The 20,332-nt window shown below is 41.8% G+C and overlaps 1 protein-coding gene across 1 annotated transcript in view; it reads right to left on the bottom strand.

Annotated features, from left to right (window-relative positions):
* Positions 1-506: 506 nt before the first annotated feature.
* GCLC (glutamate-cysteine ligase catalytic subunit) overlaps positions 507-20,332 on the bottom strand; it is a 54,970-nt gene continuing 35,144 nt past the window's right edge. The window contains exons 7-16 of the mRNA XM_039531859.1: positions 20,073-20,147; positions 12,564-12,680; positions 11,356-11,494; positions 10,700-10,812; positions 9,292-9,384; positions 8,430-8,534; positions 5,504-5,585; positions 5,304-5,407; positions 5,087-5,207; positions 507-2,259 (exon numbers count right to left, since the gene is read on the bottom strand). Of these exons, the coding sequence (XP_039387793.1) occupies positions 2,051-2,259; positions 5,087-5,207; positions 5,304-5,407; positions 5,504-5,585; positions 8,430-8,534; positions 9,292-9,384; positions 10,700-10,812; positions 11,356-11,494; positions 12,564-12,680; positions 20,073-20,147 (1,158 nt within the window). The 3' untranslated portion in view covers positions 507-2,050. The remainder of the gene's footprint in view (positions 2,260-5,086; positions 5,208-5,303; positions 5,408-5,503; positions 5,586-8,429; positions 8,535-9,291; positions 9,385-10,699; positions 10,813-11,355; positions 11,495-12,563; positions 12,681-20,072; positions 20,148-20,332) is intronic.

Genomic DNA, 20,332 nt, shown 5'->3' with positions numbered 1-20,332 from the left:
CCAGGAAGCACTCCTAAGCCATGGACCGAATTGAACAATTGTGGATGTGTACCCTCAACCAAAGGAGACTGCACTATGGTTGAGAACTCTTCAAAATGCTTTCCTCTGCCCACCACCATCACTCTGTTAGGTATGGGTTGTACATACGTGACAGTCTTTGGGGGGTTTTGCTTAAAAAAAATTATATATAAGATGTACCATGGAATCTAAACCACATTTGGTCTTAAGCCTTGAAAGATTACTTCCAACAGCACCGTGACCTAGTATCATGCTGGAGTATTTCTTCACTGTCAATTCAAGAGAGGAGTGCCACATAAGTCAACACACACCTCTTCCTATTGAACTCTGGCTTTCCTTAGAAGTCTTCCACTGCTGCTTAATTTGCTAAAACAACAATCACAGCAATGGGGAATTTTCTGAAAAGAAGTTATTTGCTGCACTTGTGGCAAGAAAATGTTTCCACTCAGGTATGGATATTCTTTATATACATCCAAACAACCACTATATACTGCAAAGTTCATTTTTTATTTCCTTATTCCACAAACTAATGAGCATATCACCTAGCATCTACATCTTGATTAAAACAGGTTCACCAAAAGCAGAAACAGGCATTCTTTCATTCTCTAAAGCACACCTATGAACACAGCACAAGTTCTAATACCGATACATAAAAGCTTTTTCTGGTGCAGCATCATTACAATTTCTCCATTAGTTCCTTTTTAAAATTATTACACCGTAGATATTTATATATGCTTGTATTAAACTTTGCATAATCTACCATACAGTAAGTCACTTTTAGAAGCCATTTAGTAAACTAAATTAAAAAGTCCCCATAAATTTAGGTTATATACAGCTGTAATGGTCAAGTTCTAAATTATTTACAATCTCGCTAAACTACAGGTTCCCAATTCACAAAAGGATTAGTGCATTCCATGATTTCTCTTTAGATTGATTTTATGCAGGGATTACCCTGTCCTTACAATGCTCAGTAATAGTTATTAGTAAGTTAATGTGTTGACGAGGGAAACATTTAGTAAAATCAGGAGTGGAGGAGAGCCTTAAGCTAGAAAAGGAATTAATATACATTCTCATCTTGCTTTTGTGTTGCATTCTATTGACTTTAGGAACAGCAGCAACTGGAAAAAAAATAAAGCTAAAGAGCAGCACAAAATATAGCCGACTTCTCAGCCATTTCACCTCTCACATAAGCATTCCTTTAACATGCCAGTTCTCGCTCTCTCTCCATGTTTAAATTGAAAAACTTTCACCCATGGTAAAATCTATTTCTGGAATTGTTAGAGCAAAGGAATTACTAGAATCGTAAAACTATGTCCAGTAAAGGATGCATTTATTTCTGAAGCTTTTGTGCATGTGGTGTGGTTGTCCAAAAGAGCCTTGTCAGGCCATCCCTTAGGCTCTGCTCATCAGGAAATGAGCAGATTTTGCATATTTGAGTGAAGACTGAGCAGATTCTACTGATCTGAGGTTGATGAGTAAATGCAGGTGTTGTGGTAACCAAAGGACTGGTGCAAAGATGAACAAATAGGGAACATGTCTGTTTTATATACTCAACGGAAGATGGAAAGGGAAGTTCTGTGAATCAGGTCCCAAAATTTTCTTTAAAATTAGGTAGATTAGTACATTCCAGGTAACAAAAAATTACAGTGAACATTCAATATCTGGAATGCATATAATATAAAAGTACCATTATATTACATTTATGAAGTTGTTCAGGACAGTAATTTTTCTTCCAGAATAAGCATAAAAAAGTTGCAAGCTGGTTCACAATAACTTTAGGTACAATGTTATTAAAATACACTGATGTTAGTCATAAAAATATTTTACTATTTACATGTACACTGTATAAACTTTAACAATAGGAATATGCCCATTTTAGGAAGCCTTAAATGAATATTTAGGCAGATTGGCCCATGTTAGATGCAGTGCTACCTGTTTTGGTCTTCACAACGTGAAACTACTGGATACACAGTATTGTAACTCGTTCTTCACTAGAATGTTTACACTTTCTACTAGGTATTAAAGCATTTCATTAAAAAGAACTAGTTTTATTTCCACTGTGTTTTATTTTGTTAAATCCTACTCCAAGTAATTCGGGGCACTCTGCTTGTTCTTGTGCAATTTGGTTGCATTTCCTAATCAGGCTGTAATTCATTTCATCAGTGATCACACTATCTTGCTTGTAGTCAGGATGGTTTGCAATAAATTCCCTCATCCACCGAGCAACTGTCATTAATTCTCCTGAAAGGAGAAAACCGTAAATAAAAATAATATTATAGACATTTATACACTGCATTTAGCATCTACTTTATTTGGTATATTACATACCTGCAAGTATTTCTAATTACATACACACTTCATATTCATGAGCACCACATATGCTTCATAGTAAAGTCTAGCCACATAAAAAATAATAATCATGAACTCACTATAGACGCATATTGAAGGACATACACCAAGCACACTCCCAACACAGACACTAGAAGTCACACTTATCTAGAACAATCTATGTCCTAGAAGTTTTACTTTCAAAGTTTCAGAAATAAAATGTCAAGATACATTTATGAGCTTGCATAACAGAAACTATACCAGAACCTAAAAAATCAGAATGCATCAATGGGAAAAGCAGACAATTTAAAGCAGCAATTGTCAAACTCTTCACATAACAGCACATTTTAATAGAGAAATTGTCTCAGAGACCAAGTGTCAAATTATCTGTAATCACATCTCTACAGCAATCGTGCATATTAAAAATCAAGATGACTAATATTTTTAATCTACTTTAATACAATTTAGCTGCTAGAAACAAGGAGACCCACCAGTATGGCTCTGTCTATATTAGATATCTCCTTAGCTTTCCTACCTGTACAGTTCCATTAGTGGGAGTGCTAGGATCGACAAGCTGCTGTCACTATAAACACCGTTGTCTGTCTATACCAGAGCGGGGGCTAGATAACAGTGGCTAAGGTGTGAATTTTTAATCTATGCTAGTGCTCACGATGTTGCTACCTCTGGTGGAACTACACCAGTGGCAGCAATAGTAGGAAATTTAAGGAAGACTGTCTGGCATAGACAACATTAGCAACCAGACAGCTGCGCATGGACCACAGTTCAGGAACTTCTGACCCATAGGACTCTAAGGAGGTACTGGGGACAACTAGGAAATTCCAGAGCTTGTGCCTAAAAAACTGCCAAGACATGTTAAAAGACAATGGTTTTTTTGTGTTATAAATTTCAATTTTTGGACATAAAAGTGTAATATCAAACATTCAGTGTCATTTCAGTATCAAAATCACCCAAATTCTAGAATCATAGAAACATAGCACTGAGGCAGGACTAAATGTTGTCTAGACCATTTCTTAAAAACCTCCAACGATGAGGATTACACAACCTCGCTAGGTAATTTGTTTCAGAGCTTAACTACACTGACAGGAAAAGTTTTTCCAACTATCTAACCTAAATCTCCCTTGGAGCAATTTAAGTCCATTGCTTCTTGTCCTGTCCTCTGTGGATAAGGAGAACAATTTATCACCCTCCTTTTACGTACTTGAAGACTGTCATAAGAGTTTACTACACAAGCTGATGTTAGTAGCAGTTCAGACTTAGAGACCAAGAGAGTGAGATGAACAGAGTTAGTTCTAATAAGGAAACAAGTACAGTAGAAGTCAGCTGCTGAGTGGGTGAATGACTGATGGACGAACATCACCACCACACACCCCAAAAATTAGCTATTCTTAGAGTTTACCAAAGCAAGTATAACAACATCTACTTGTAATTTTAAATGTATAATGTAGCATTTCCAGTTCCACTGAGTCCTTATTTTCATCTTATTTTTTAAAAAATGCCGTTTAGCTACAAGTTTCTATAGCATTTTCAAAAATGTGAATTTTTTTATGAGATCATGAGTCGAGAGATTCATCTTTCAGTAAGACTGAAAACCAGCCCTTACATTTACTACTTAGGGTGGTTTAGAGACCAGGCGCACAAACCATGGTATTTGCACATACAGACTCTTGGTAAGTAAGTATATCTGTATACGCCTAACTTGAATAAAATGTTTAAACTTCTCCTTTTCTCAGTGTACATGGTGCACTGTAGAAAAAACAATCAATGGGCATGAAAAATCGGCCTACTGCATGTAGGCCTGGCTTGACATGAATAATTTGACATGGGTGAGACCTCATTTCTTGGGAGACCGGAATAAGGAAGTGAATGGAAACAATATCTGTCCCAGCTAAGATACAAGGGAACACCCAAGGAGCCATTAACAATGGACAAGGCAACAATGGCTAAGATAAGTAAAGATGAGGTAAAAAGTACACTGTGCATGAATACTGCGTGAACAGAGCATTCTTCACAGTGATTGTTTCACACAAAGTAACCACCCCATGCCCAAAAGAGGTGATGTAAATTCAATGCAATGTGTAAATATATGAAGGAAGAGGTTTGCTGTATAACTTTGGACACGTGGTACAGCATATACACATCCCCTATATTTGAGTGTGATCAACTAAGTGTAGCTTTGCTGTATGCCAAATAAAGCAACCTGAGAATGGAGTCAAACTGATTTATTGGGGGAACCCAGTGGAAGACATCTTGGGGGATCCCCAACACTGCATATCTGAAATTTTTTTTAAAGTTATGATGAGGTAAAAATAGGGGTTTAAAGAACTTTTTTCTTTAAATAATATCCCATAAGTAGCTTTCAGGACCAAAGGACACAGGACTCCCTGCTTGTTTTATAAGACACACAAAGACAAGGTTCCATGCTCTACTGCACCATATTAATGCTAAATTATGCTGCCAGCGTGATTAGCAAAATTGGTATGACACCAGAATTATGCAGCACTACCCCACAGACCCAAGAGTTGGTAAGGACTCTTGATTCAACAGGTGCAGAAAGATAACAGATTAATAATATTCAAAGTTGCTACAGTAGATTAAGTCCCCCTTTACATTAGAAATTATCTAAAAGATTTGTTTAAATGTCATACAATTGGGGAGAAAAAAAACCCAGAAAATTCACAGTCAAGTTTCTTTGCATCCAAAATATAAACATTAGTCATACCAGAGGCTCTCTTTTTAATTAACTTCAGGTAGTTCAGAATGGTGCATCTTGTGTCCACATCCACTTCCATGTTTTCGAGGTAAGAGTTTAGAATTGGGATTAAGCCAGGAAAGACACCATCCTGCAAGAAATAACACACAACCAGTATAAACTCACTTGATGTAATTTGTGAATAAGGAAAACAGTTCAGTATTCCAAATATAAACTACCACCACACCTTTCCATTGATGATTGTGTCTATGCTCATCAAGGTGTACTCTTCTGCATCTGTCTCTTTCCCATTCTGTGCTGGGCCACATCCATCTACAACCGCATTTCCACCTTATCAAAGAAGAAGGGGGAAAGGCAAAACAATTAACTTTGTGCATCTCTTGAACTGGTCCTTAGCAAGTAATCTGAAAGCAGTAAGTGCAGTACCTTTACAAATATCTTTTCTGAAATAAAACATTCCCTGCCGAACAGCATCTCGTTTCTGGGCTACCTTCATATTTTCATCAACCTAGTAAGGAAAAAATCCCAAAGGTTATTTAACAGATGCTAGAAAATGGGCACTTTACCTACCGGAGTGTTTTGGTCTTGGAAGTTCGGATTTCTAGATATATTTCTTGTTAATTTCAGTGCACTAGAGCCAGTTAAGTCCTACCTACAGACAGCAAGTTTTATTTCATTTTTCAAAGGTTAGCATTCTGCACAGAACCACAGAGCTCCCTCATTCATCAAAGTATAGTTAACTGGTCAGTAAGTGGCATCAGTAGAATGGCACTGGCATGAAAAACTTGTAATTTTAGATACAAGCTGTGTCAGTTGTAAAGTGAAACAGGAACATGTGTCTTGTCGGGGGAGCTTCTTTTGATATTTAGGTGTAATTAAATGAGTACAGATGGAATAAGAGGTTATGATTTTTTTTTCTAAAATTGGCATTTCCTGTTTCATAGTCTTCAGCTGCTGGGGCTGGAGCAGTGGCTCTGTTAGTCAACCCGCCCCCGGGTATTTTTAATAAAAGTCAGGGACCGATCATGGACTTATGTTAATTTTTGTTTATTGCCTGCAACTTGTCCGTGACTTTTACTAAAAATACCTGTGACAAAATCTTAATTTTATGTATAAACCAACTAAAATATTGGTTGAAAATTTTAAAATCTTAGCCTCTGAATAGCTTCTGGGCAGATTATGCCCAAATTCTTCAATCAATATGATTATTGGGGAGTTAGTAGTAGTCCACTTTCAAGCAGTGTAGCCTCTGGAAAAAGGAAGAGGATTTGCTACATTAAGTTTGTCTTCTCCTCTCTCAATGTGATGCAAAAAACTTTCAGCAAAATTAAAAGTAATATTTAAAAAAAAATATTTTGGACAGTTGGAAAAAAATCTTTTGCCCTCTTACTTATTTTATTATATTTTACTAATCAGTTTGTGTATGTTCTGAAGGGTGTCTCATGGCCGTTTTGAAAGATTAAAAGCATTCTAGGTTGCTGAAGTATAATCCCACATGACCCAAAAGTAGAAATCAGTTCAAGATTAGCCCCATAACATCCTTGTTCTTACAAGTAACAAAGACAAGTTATGAAGGTCCAGTAATTCTCTGTTGTGATGTCTGCCAAATTGTTCAGATCTAGGTCTAGGTTCACTAGGTCTAGGTTCACACTGTGCATGATCTGTTTTGTAGTCGTAACTGGCTTTCATTAACTAACTAATGTTCTTGCCCATGATTTATTAGGCACTTCATGTTTTCGGTGGTGCTTTATATATTGCTGGCTTGCATAGTACTTGTTCATTTCTCTCTGCATAAAACTGCATACTCATGCTATTGGGTAATTTAAAATTCCAATGTTTGATGCAGATTTCTTTCTGCTCCTTATTTGCAAAAACTGTATCCCCGACTCCACAAAGAGAAAGAGTTTCTCCTTTCAAGTCTGAAGTGAAGACTTTAAAAAGAACATTTCACTTAAAAAAAATTCAGTGGTAAAATATTAATACAAGCAATAAAATGCTAATATACATTAGGCAGGGCTGGTAGCTCCACCTCTTATTAAGGTTGCCCAAGATTTCCTATTATAAGGCCCACTATTTTTCAGTTGCTTATAATTTTAGCAAACTGTTTGGGCTGAAATTTTCCATGCGGGTGTCTGCCTCAGGATACTTTTTTTTTTTTTTTTTAAAAAGGGGCTTCAGCACTTTTAACCACTTGGCCCCAAAACCTGTCTTTAAGGGCTTATGTGTGTGATATGGATCACTTCTCCTTGATTCTTTACTACAGTATGTGCAGGGCTTCTATTTTGGGAAGTTTATTAATATCATTTTCAGGGTTTGTTTGTTTTTAAGCATTTTTTGAGTTTTATGTAGATGTCAAAAAAAATCAGGGGCAAGGGGTTTTAGGGCTCTCTCTTTCTATATATTATACTGTAACAAGTACTTTCTCTGTACTTCTTTAACATAGTACTGTTTCAGGTAGCACAATATTAAAAAGCAATAGGGAATCTTGAGTGCAACAGCAGGGTCACATGGACCAAATAGTGCACTTTAGAAATCACACCGCCGTAGTCTGGATTACTGCTGTGTGTAGACAAATTTAGATATAAACAACAATTACTGGTGTTTTTCTGGTGTTTATTGGATAAACACACATTTATTTTTTCTTTTACCATTGTAGATGTTTTACCAGTGTTTATTGGTTAAAGATGAAAAGAAGCAGCCCTAGATATACACAAACAAACCAGAGCGGCTAGGAGGAGAGAGCTTTCGCTGACGGGCCTCAGCTCTAGGATGAGATTTTCTCTTGGACCTAATTAGTCCCAAGTCTACCGACTTTTGGAGCACATTGCAAGATGCATGTATATATTTGGGCTGCTGCAGAGTTTGGCCTGTAAGAAAAGTCAGCTGTGTAGGGGAGAGGGGAGTTTGGCACCCTGTGGACAATCTAATTTTGTTTTTGTAATTTACAGCAGAGGTGCCTAAAGCCTTGGAGATGCCCCATTTTTATATAATATTAAATTAAAACTATGCATATCCCTGTTAATATTGTACAGGGTATTAATGGTGCATCTGATCTTAGGAAAGACCACCACATTTTCATAGGAAAATAATTTGTATTTATATATGCAAAGAACTCACTTGAAGATGTTTTTGTTTTGATTTTTCACCTAATCCAACTACATAGTATGTGGAGTTAAACTGTATTAATCTATATTTCACCATCATCCCCCTCCACACACACACACACAGATTTGATCTAGATGAAGAGGGATTTAGTGATGTAGAAATACTGACCTTACACTTTCACTGAGAAACAATAGACTTTCTAACTAGCTTACAGAAGTAAAAATTAAATGTATAGCATCTCTCTTACCTTGGACAAAGGAATGAGAAAATCCAGTTTATATGACAGAATCACTCTGGTTAGCAATACCACAAACACAACATATGCAGAGTTTTCAAAGTCTGTTAACTGAACCTAAACATTAAAAAAAATTAAAGTGAGTTTAGTGGAATAGGATTGATAAAAAAAGTAAATAGCTGCATAGCAAGTTTACACAGTTTGGGTCAATTTTTCAAACAGGTGTTTGCAAAATGGTATACACACTACTGCATACCCAGAGTTGGGGGCTGGATGCTCAAATTCCTAACTGAGAGTCCAAGTCAGGTGTATGCCAAAATACGCATGCACATCTGTAAACTGAACCCTCTAAACAAAACCAAAACCACAGTCCTGCACTTAAAAGGATGGCTAATCATGCAAAGCGTCTGAACCCACAGGTTATTAAAGTGAAACGTCTTAAGTTTTTAAAGTGTTAATCTAGAGAACTAAGTGACAAGACACCTATAAACCACAAGCACACATGAAACAGAAGGGAATGCACCAAGATCTTTTTAGTACTGACAGAAGCACAAGAGAAGCAAGGCCACCAGAAACTCAGTACAACACTAAAGCCTTGTTTACAGTTGCTTTAATATATAGGTCTGACTTTTTCCCTCTCCCTTACTCTCGTTAGTGTTCTTTACTTTGCTAATGCAAATTCCCCTGCTAGTTTCAGTCCAATATTTATTGTGCATATTTGCTTAAATGCTGTTGTCCATTTCACTTCAGAAGACTAGCAATTCAGAGGGGACAAATCACACCATAACTAATAAGGTTTTGATACTAGATAGCAGAATGCCTCGTACTTTTCAATTTGTAATGGGATATGCTAACAAACATATTTACTCCTTACCTCCATGGGCCTAAATTCTACTCTCCATCCAATATCTGAATTCGGAGGAGGCGGTTTAAATCTCATTGTCTGCCAGTTTGTGGACTGAATATTCTGTAAGTCACAAGTAAGATATTTTGTTACAGACAAGCATATTTCCATAATGCATATAAGTAAAAACAAAACCGGATTCTCTTCTGTCTTTCAACCAAAAGATATTCAAATGACCAAGAAACACTTAAAGAGGCTTGACCTATTTAAAGGTGGAATGAAGAGTCATCACTCTAATGATATTATACCACGCTGCTCATGAAATTCAATTTTGGACTACATCTGAATAAGGCTGAGAGTCTGTCACAGCAGTCACGGCTTTCTGGGACCACCATGACTTGTGAAGTGGCCGGAGTGGCTGACTGCCCGAAGAGCTGACCATAGGGCCAGCTGCTGGGGCGGCCCCAGGGCCAGCCTCACCGGCCACTGCTAGGGTGACCCTGGTCAACTGGCCCCAGGGGCTGCCAGAGCAGCAGCAGTCCTGGTGGCCGCCCTGGAGGCCATCAGAGCAGTGGTCCCTGGAGGCCTCGGAGCAGAGGGCAGCTAGGGGCAGTCAGCCCCCACTGCTTGAGCGGAAGCCAGCTGTCACCTCTGGGGGCCCCCCAGAGCAGCGGCGCCCCTCCCCCCAGGGGAATCTAAGATTTAGTTAGGGGTAGTTATTAGTAAAAGCCATGGACAAGTCCTGGGCCATGAAATTTTGTTTGTTTATTGCCTGTGACCTGTCCATTATTTTTTACTAAAAATACCCATGACTAAGCCTTATATGAGACATTATGTACACAGATTTAGTAGGCCTTTTATAACCAGTTAGAACATAACAAAACTAAAGATCCACACTTACATTATTAGCATAGATTACGACTCTATTGCTCAACTATTTACACAAGATACAATTTTTATCTAATATACTACATAACATGTAGTTGCTCTACATGGCATAATTAAATGAGAGAGCACCTGATATAAAGCTATTTTATGAAAGACGACAAATGGCATTGACAGTTTTCCTTACCTAGTTAACCACTGTTTGTGCCTTTATAGTCTCTAATTTTTTCCTTGCTTATTTTCACTTATTTACTAATGCTGGTCTGTGTTTCACTAGGTTTAAAGTGAGAACTATTATTTGTCTTGAATGAGGAATTAAACATTTTATAAGTTCATAGAAATAGGTAAATAGGTTATCACAAATTACATGTTGTAAAGAACTATTTGAAACAATTGAAACTAGCTACTTTTGTTCCTAGTTCCTGCCTATGCCGCTAAATTTTGCCAATATTCTTAGCCAAGAAGTACTCAGCACTACATGATTAAGCAGTAAAATAGTGAGTATGCAATTATAATCATACAGTCATTAAACTGGTATGAAACAAGATACAACCTCAAAATGATCAGATTCATTTGCATCATCTAGATGTATTTTCTCTTCAAACAAAGTCAACGGGTCTCGAATAAATAAGTGTGCAATATGTTGTGCCAAAAGATGATCAATGCCTATAAACAAAAGTTCAAAGATCAAATTCACCAACAGACACCAGAGATAGTAAAGTAGACCTTATTAAATGCCATGATGACTCAAGAGCCAGGAAACGCCATACTTCTCGAGGCTACCTCAACCAAGCACATCCTAAGGTGAAATAAAAGTGATCACCACAAAAATACATAAGATGATTAAAAAGAATAGGAAGATATACTATATTCTGGTTGGAAGCACCAGCTGATGATCGGTACAGCTGCCATTCTTCCTCTGCTTTCTCTCTTCCATCTCAGTCTCCTGTTGACTTTGACAGTTTTGCTTGATCCAGAAGGACAAAATATTAATGCCTCTTAAGAAGTCAGATGCTCAATTTGGAAGTTGAGGTACATTTCCCATTGCAAACCAATGACATTACCTCTAGGCCAGACTACCGCATGCTTAATGAGTGCACATCTCCACTGAGAGTGCATAGTCAATGCAAAAGTATGGTAGATTAAAAAAAAGCTAAAGAAAACTACAAGCATAAGACTGAACTGACTCACAATGAGTGAAACACTTACCTTCCTTTACTAGGTGCTCGTAGATTTCTTTATCTATTGTCAAATCAATGTCATTGTATTTTTCACCACATTCAGATAGATAACTGTCTATGGAATCATATCTGGATTTACTGATTCTATAATGGTTGTTCTTCAGTGGCTATATAATTTAAAAATAGAATATTTTAAGAGCTTGTAAACAATGTTGCCTTACTAATTACACTATTCTTGGAGAACTGTTAAACAGAAGTTGCTTTTAAACAATCTAAATTAAAGTTATTAAAATAAATTCATAGGTCTTCAAAAATAAGGAAAATCATAGTGGGCAGGTACATTGAGAAGTTCCATAAAAGAAGAATCTTATGGAGTTTAAGTACATTTAGCAGTTTAAAGGGTATATAATTAACAAGGTTAATGAAAAGTAATTGTCAGTAAAAACCCAACTTTGTTTCCTCATTTATGATAATTTGAATAAAAGTCACTTCACTATATTGACTATCCTATCCTAACAGTTTAAAAGGAATTCATCTGGATAACATGGCACATTTCAAAATGGGTGGCTTGCCAAAAAGTATACTGGTACATCATGGTTATATTAGTATTGATAAAAACAAATACACTTGTCAGAATACTAAACAGAATTTCTACTGGAACATTTTTATAAGTTTAGATTTTTTTTTTTTAAATTGTAATTCTCTAGATGGTCTCTGCTGTCCGTTCTCTGTAAAAGAAGTTCTATACGTTCAAGTTGGTCCTGCCTCAATGCAGGGGGCTGGACTTGACCTCTCGAGCCCTACATTTCTATGATTCTAAGTTCTGGTGACCATATGCTTTAGCATTGCTGTCATGGTTTACAGTCTTATCAGAGACCATCTACAGAAGTACACATCATGTAATACAGGGCTACCATACACACACTGTTTTTTAAACAAATCACCTTTTGGGTTGAGGCAAAGAAAGGGAAGCTGAAGCACAAAATGAAGAACTTCCCAGGAAATTGTGAATGAGTGAAAGTGGAGTTTAAAAGGAATTCTATACTCAGCTATAACATTTGCTACTGTGGATGCTATAATAATAATTAGGATGAAAGTTACACCTTCAGAATCATGTGCCACAAAGACTACAATCTCTCTCCACTAAGTACTCAGGCTGTGATATTCAAAGAATATTTGAACTAAAATAACCAGAAAATTGTTTAACTTTTACTCTTTGAACTAATATTCACTTGCCTCCAATCCTCTCTCCTCTCGTGTACGGTCATCTACTGATGCAGATATTACTCCCCACCGACAATCAATATCCGACACGTAGCCTCTGTAGAATGGAGCTGCAGCACTTAATGCCATCTAAAATAAAATCAAGTCACACATGAGAACATGGGACAAAACAAATGAACACCACCAACACAATGTAAAAAACGGTTACCTTCTTGTAACTGTTGTTCTTCGAGATGCGTTGTTCAGATCCATTCCAATCAGGTGTGCGCGCACCGCATGCATGATCATTGCAAAGTTTTTCCCTTAGCAGCTCCCGTAGGGTTGGCTGGGGAGCCCCCTGGAGTGGCACCTTCATGGCGCTGGATAAAGGACCCTGCTGACACGACCTCCCTTCAGTTCCTTCTTGCCAGCTACTCCGACATAGGGGAAGGAGGGTGGCGTATTGAAATGGACATGAACACCACATCTCAAAGAACACCACTTACGAGAAAGTGAGTAACCATTTTTTCTTCTTCAAGTGCTTGTTCACATCGATTCCAATCAGGTGACTCCCAAGCTCTCCCCTGGCGGTGGAGTTGGAGTTAAGGAACCCCTGATCGGAAAACTGCTCTGCTGAAAGCTACATCCTCTTTGGCATCCTGGGTGATGGCATAGTGAATGGTAAACATATGCACAGAAGACCAGGTTGTCACTCTGCAGATCTCCTGGAAGGGCACCTGGGCCAGAAAGGTGGCTGACGAGGTTTGTGCTCTTATCGAGTGGGCTGTAATAGCTGGGGCTGGGACCTTAGCCAGCTTGTAGCAGGTACGGATGCAGTCCATGATCCAGGAAGAAATGCGTTGTGAAGAGATCGGAAACCCTTTCATCTGGTCTGCCACCGCCAAAACAGTTGGTTCGATTTCCTGAAAAGCACTGTGCGTTCGATATAGAATGCTAGTGCATGCCGGACATCCAGTGACTGAAGCCTCTACGCCTGCGCACTAGCATGAGGCTTGGGATAGAAGACTGGCACAAAGATGTCTTGGCCAATGTGCAATTGAGACACCACCTTGGGCGGGAAGGCTGGGTGAGGCCTGAGTTGTACTTTGTCCTTATGGAAGGCCACGTAGCGCTTTTAGCTTGGACACCCTCCTGGCTGTGATGGCAACCAGAAATGCCACCTTCCATGAGAGATACAGAAGGCAGCATGTTGTCAGTGGTTCAAAAGGGGCTCCCATTAGCCTGAGATCCCAAGCAAGTACAGGTGGTCGCAAATGTGGATATAGCCTTTCCATGCCCTTCAGGAAACGCCCTACCATGGGGTTGGTGAACACAGAGTGCCCCAGCTCTCCCGGGTGGAACACTAAGATAGCCACGAGGTGTACCCTGATGGACAATCCTGCCAGTCCCTGCTGCTTTAGATGCAGTAGATACTCCAGGAGGAGCGGTATAGATGCCTGAAGTGGAGGTGCATGCTGCTGCTCACACCAGTACGAGAACCTTTTCCACTTGGCTAGGTAAGTGGCCTGGGTGGATGGTTTCCTGCTACCAAGCACCATCTTCCCCACCGATTCCAAGCACTGGAGCTCTCTTGGGTTTAACCATGAAGCTTCCAAGCCATGAGATGGAGGGACTGGAGGTCTGAGTGAAGGAGGTGACCGCGGTCCTGTGTGATCAGATCGGGGTAGAGCAGCAGTGTGATTGAGGTGTCCACTGACAGCTCCAAAAGCGTGGTGTACCAATGTGGCATGGCCACGCTGGGGCCGGCAGAATTCCCTTCGCTTTGTCTCTGTGGATCTTGAGCAGCACCTTGTGGACGAGTGGAGCTGGTGGGAAGGCATACATGCGGTGGCCTCCCCAGGGTAGCATGAATGCATCCGAGGTGGAGCAGGACTGTGTTTTTGGAAACAGCAGAACATTGGACACTTCCTGTTGCTCCTGGTTGACCTGGGGAAACCCCCACCTTTGGAAGATGGAATGTATGACGTCCGAATGGATGGATCACTTGTGGTTGCAAAACAACCTGCTGTGGTGGTCTGCAAGCTCGTTCTGAACTCCTGGGAGATAGGACGCCTGCAGGCGAATGGAGTGGGCTATACAAAATTCCCCAAAGCTGGAGAGCTTTCCGACAGAGATGGGAGCAGTGGCCTTTGCGCTGATTATGTAAAACATGGCGGTGGTGTTGTCGGTCATCACCGCTACACACTGGCCCTGCATTCTGGACTGGAAGGTCTGGCAAGCTAGTCGCACAGCTCTGAGCTTCTGGATATTGATGTGGAACAAGAGCTCAGTCTGTGACCACGGACCCCGTGTCTGGAGATCTCCTAAGTGGGCCTCCCAACACAGAGCTGATATGTCTGTTACTAGGGGCATGGAGCGTTGAGGGGTGTTGAAGGTGATTTCTTCGCGGACCATGCAAGGGTCTAGCCACCAACGGAGGGATTCTAGAACTCGCTCCAGCACTGTCACTACCGAGTCCAAGTTGTCTTGTCCTGGGTGCTAGGTTGACGCAAGCCATGCTGGAGTGGTCTGAGCCTCAGTCTGGCCTGCCTGACCACGTAGGTGCAGGCTGCCACGTGGCCAAGGAGACTCAGGCATCCCCTTGCAGTTGTGGTGGGGTATCACCTGAGAGTCTGGATGAGGTCTCTGTGATTGCTTGGAATCGGGACTCCGGCAGGATTGCTCTCGCCTGTAGTGAGTCCAGTACCACCCCAACTAATTCTATTCTTTGGGTCGGTGATAGCATCAACTTGTTCATGTTGAGGAGTCCTAGTCTGTCGAAAGTGGCTCTGACTAACCGGACTTGAGACTCCACCTGCTCCCTGGAGCATCCCCGCAGCAGCCAGTCATCGAGCTAGGAATACACCTGCACCTGCGAAGAAAGGCTGCAACCACCGACATGCACTTGGTGAACACTCAAGGAACCGTGATAGACCAAATGGGAGCACCATGAACTGATAGTGTTTGTGGTCGACCACAAACCACAGGAAATGTCTGAGAGCTGGACGAATGGCAAAGTGAAAGTATGCATCTTTCATGTTGAGAATGGCGTACCAGTCTCCCGTGCCCTTTAGCTCCCAAGTAACCTCCTCCACTACTCCTATGGCGAGGAGTGATTGCATCTCCTGGATAAGGAGCTGCTCGCGAGAAGGATCCCTGAAGGGGGATAGGAAGGAGCAAGACTGGAGAGAATATCCCACTTATACCATGCGAAGCACCCAGCGGTCCGATGTTATTTGTGATAAAGCATGGTAGAAGTGTGACAGACCATTCATGAAGCACGGGGAAGGATCTGACATCACGGCAGGTACACCATCCTCGGGAGTCTCTTCAAAACTGTTGTTTGGAGCCTGAGGATGGCTTGGTTGGGCCCTGTCCCTGCCCTGAAGGTGGGTTTGAAGGCTTAAGCCTGTTATTTCTGCCCCTATGGCGGTAGAAGCCTTGGGAGGGGCTGGTACTGCCTCTGCTGCTGCAGCTGAGGTTTGAAATGCTTGTACTGGGTAGCTGGCGTGTTCATCCCATGCAACTTCGTAGTTGCCCTGGAGTCTTTCAGGCTGTGCAGCTTTGTGTTGGTCTGGCTCAAGAACAGCCCTGCGGCCTCGAAGGAAAGGTCCTGCAAGGTCTGTTGGACTTCAGGACATAATCTGGACAATTGGAGCCAGGAAGTTCTCACTACCACCCCCGAGGAGAGAGTACGGGCAGCTGAATTAGCCTTGTGAAGAGAGGTCCTTGCTACTGCCTTTCCCTCCTCAACTATGGCGGAAAATTCTGCCCTTGACTCCGCCAGAAGCAACTCCTTATACTTGGACATAGAAGTCCAAGAATTAAAGTTGTACCTGCGGAGGATAGCCTGCTAGTTGGCTATCCTCACAGCTGGAGCCCCCCTGCAGCATAGATCTTCCTGCCAAAGAGGTCCATGTGTTTAGCTGCCTTAGACTTGGAGGCCCCTGACGCTCCTTTTCGTTTACCGCCGAGACCACCATGGAGCAAGGGTGTTGGTGCGAGAACAGGTACTCATAGCCCTTGGAAGGGACAAAGTACTTCCTCTCTATGCACCTGGTGGTGGGCGGAGTGGAGACTGGAGTCTGGAATCTGCCACAGAGTGTTGTTAGTGTTTTGGACGGTCTTTACCAGTGGTAGTACCACCCAGGAAGGACCTCCTGGGGCCAAAATGTCTACCATAGGGTCCTCTGTCTCAACCACTTCCTCCGCCTGCAGGTCCATGTTGCGGGCAATGTGATGGAGCAGGTATTGGTGTGCCCTGTGGTCAATAGGCGGGGGCCCTGAAGCTGATGCCCCTGCTACTGCCTCATCGGGCGAGGAAGATGAGGTGGCAAGTGGTGGTACAGGGTTCTCCTGGCCCTCGAGCTGCCTGCGTTGCTCCTGAACTGTACCAGGCTCCGCTACTGGCTCAGTCGGGGCGGCTGTCTTGTGGACTAGTGGCAGGTCCTGAGCTGGTTCCGATCCCTCCTCTGCAGTCTGAGGGTGCGGCTTGGAGAGGGCAGCTTCAGCTCACCGAGGGGCAGGTCTATCTGTAGGTGACTGGGAATGGTGGAATCCTGAGGTCACAAATCTAGAGACTCTGCACGGGGTACCCTGGGCCTGACGGTTAGCCCAGGGGGTCCAAAAGGGCCATTGAACGGAGGGATGCCACTGTGGCTGCCAGGCCATCTGTCCGACTTATTATTCGAGGTGCAGTCAACATGAGTCTGTCAGACTCTAAAGAGTCCGAGGGTGAGGACCACAGCGCTGCCCAAGCCTCATGAGCCAGCCACCGGTGCTGAATGGAAGAGGCAGGGGACCAGTGCCGCAACGATCTCGTTGATAATTGGCGCTAATGGTCTGATGATGGGGACCGATGCCGGCGATTACCTGGTGGGCTCCGGTGCCGCTTGCTGGTGCCAATCCTGCAAAGGTGTTGTGGACCAGTGCCAATCCATCCTCGGTACAGGGGAGATAGATCGCTGTGTTCCTGGTGCCGGGTGTGTTCTCACTGGACTCTGTGTCGTCACGGCGACCGGGATTGGGAACGGTTCCAGGTGCAGTGCTGGTCCGGTGACTGAGTGCCGCATCATGACTGGCTTGCCTCTGGATGGTACTGGTCTTGACGGTACTGGAGGCTTGTCTCTAATAACTGGAGGCTGAGCTGCAGTTGTCTCTAGATCTCTTGCTGTTTCTAATGTGTCTGGGGTGGACGGTGGTTCCAACATCTCCAACTGGCACTACCCTGCTGGAGAGTCGCTATGTGCCGGAGTCGACAGTGCCTTCTCTTGCTGTCTCGGGTGCAGCAAAGCATCCCTTGGCAGTCCCGCAGCTCTCTGAGGAGAGCACCCTCTCTGTCTTTTTATGCCACCTGCAGGGCACTGGGGAAGGAGAGCAGTGCTAGGCTGCTGCTCCCTGTTGTGGTGCCAGGGATAGCTGGTGCTGAGGGTCTCTCGCACTAGAGTCCTTCCTCAGCCCAGAGTCATGAACCCTCCGCACCAAAGTGCTTGGGCCCAAGCCTTGGTGGTCTGAAGCCACTGGATGAAGTGAGGATTCCATGAGCAGCTGCTTCAAACGGAAACCCCATTCCTTTTTTGTCCTAGGTTTAAAAGTTCTGCAGATTTTGCAGCGCTCAGTCTGATGCGCCTCCCCCAGACATCTCAGGCAAGTGTCATGGAGGTCACTATTTGTCATGGGCTTGTGGTATGTGCTGCAAGACTTAAAGCCTTGGGCTCACAGCATGCCCCAGAGCCCAAGAAGGCATGAGGGGATAGGGAAGATCCCACTCACGAACACCTATACTAACTATAACTATACTAACAACTACTAAACTAGAAAACAAGAAGAACTAGACTAGGTAACTGCGCTAAGGGAGCACTTGCAAAGCAAGGGAGTTGCAGTTCCAATAGCCGCCCCAGATGGTAAGAAGGAACTGAAGGGGGATCAGGTCGACAGGGTCATATATTGAGCACCATGAAGGCACCACTCCAGGGGGCTCCACAGCCGACCTGACGGGAGCTGCTAAGGGAAAAACTTTCTGATGACCGTGCACGCAGCGCATGCACACCTGATTGGAATCGACGTGAACAAGCACTCAAAGAAGAACTGCACACAAAGTTTACTTTTGAACTCCTGTATACACATGCCTATAAAAAAAAGTATTATTGGGGGCAGGAGTGGGAGTGATTTTTTGTTCATCCTCATGCTGTTGCTATACCAACCCTCTGCTGATGCAGGACAAAACATTTCTTCTTCAGAAGCCATTGCCATTAACCGACCTCATAGAAAGGAGGGTTATTTACCTAGTAGCTGATGTTTTCCAAATATATTGTCTCTATAGATCAACATTTAAGGAGCTACAATGTGAGATCTGCAGAGATAATTTCATAATGGACAAACAAATATTGTGCTACCATACTTCCACTCCTGTCAGCAAACTTAATTTGACCAACATTTTATCTTGTTAAACTCAATGACCAGTTATTACTAAGTGATTAGTTAATTTAGCCTACTCTAGCTGTATCTGTAAGTCCAAGCTGGTAGTTGGAGCCTATAATTAAGGTTGCCTAACACTTCCCATTACAAGACACTGTTTTCGGTCATTTATACAAATCTTACCAGAATTAAGCCATCTGGGCTGAAAATTTTCATGCAGGGTTTCTGCCTCAAGCTAAATTCTTTTGGAAAGTTTCGGCAAAAACAGTTCAGCCTTTTCCATGAAAAAAGTAAGGGAAAAATACATTTCACACATGTTGAAAAATTCTTACAACCGTTTCATTGAGAAAGTCTAGTGCTTCCTTGCTTTGGAGTGGGACTTGAAATTTGGCAGGTGCATTGCCCTAATGTCAAGAATGTGCTTTTTGCCAACCCTGTGAAAAATTGTTCATACTTGGTCCAAGTTAAGCCTTCAGAAAAAAAATCAGTTTACCCAACAGCCTTTCAAAACGGGTTGCCAGATTCACATTTGAAAATGGAACTAAAGCTCCTAACATTTTGAAAAGGTTACTTATAACCTTTGCCCTTCATCACTCCCTCATTTGCCTTTACTGTTACCCTCTCATCACGTCATGCCTAAATTGAGACTGTAAGCTCTATGGAAAGGAGACTTGCCTTTTGTTTATTTGCTATAAAATAAAGCCTGATTATTTTAGTTTACTTTGTTTTAAAAAGTATATCCTGTACATGTTACAAGATTATATGAAAGCACAGACATTTACAGTTTGGTAAAAGTTACTCAAAAAAAACCAAAAATAATTTAATTGACGTGACTACTGCAGCCAAACTGTTTTAATTTCTGCCTACCAGTAGAATAAGGCACACGTACTATGGCAAACAGCACATTAGTTATAGATTTTTTCCCAGATATACTCCTGTTACTGTACAACTACCTAATGTAGCACTTTCCATATTTTCAAAACACTGGTAGAAAAGATTACCTGATGCACTAATTTATTCAGGTTTGTAACTAGAAGATAGAAAGATCTTTTTTATAGGACATTTTAAGCTTTATGTTTTTTGTACAGTAAACAGAACTTTATTACCAAACCTGCTATTACTCACCACAATAGGACAGATTGTGGCTAGCTGATCATAAAGGCATCTTGCTTCAGAAATGCTGCAAGCCTGGAATGTTACCTGTTAGAAGAAGTAGGATTATTACACAAAAGCAAGTCTGCAGGCTCTAGACCATCTATTGGAACCACCGGTATTCTGAAAGTCACTTCCACTGTCTATTTTAATTTGTCCAGCAGCTGAGGATCTTTGCTGCCAGTGTTTCCAGTAGCAACCATGTCCCAACCTTCAACATTCATTAAAGATTT

Source organism: Mauremys reevesii, linkage group 3 (genome assembly GCF_016161935.1).
Source record: "Mauremys reevesii isolate NIE-2019 linkage group 3, ASM1616193v1, whole genome shotgun sequence".
Classification (NCBI taxonomy): Eukaryota; Metazoa; Chordata; order Testudines; family Geoemydidae; genus Mauremys; species Mauremys reevesii.
This window is presented reverse-complemented; position numbering and strand designations above follow the sequence as displayed.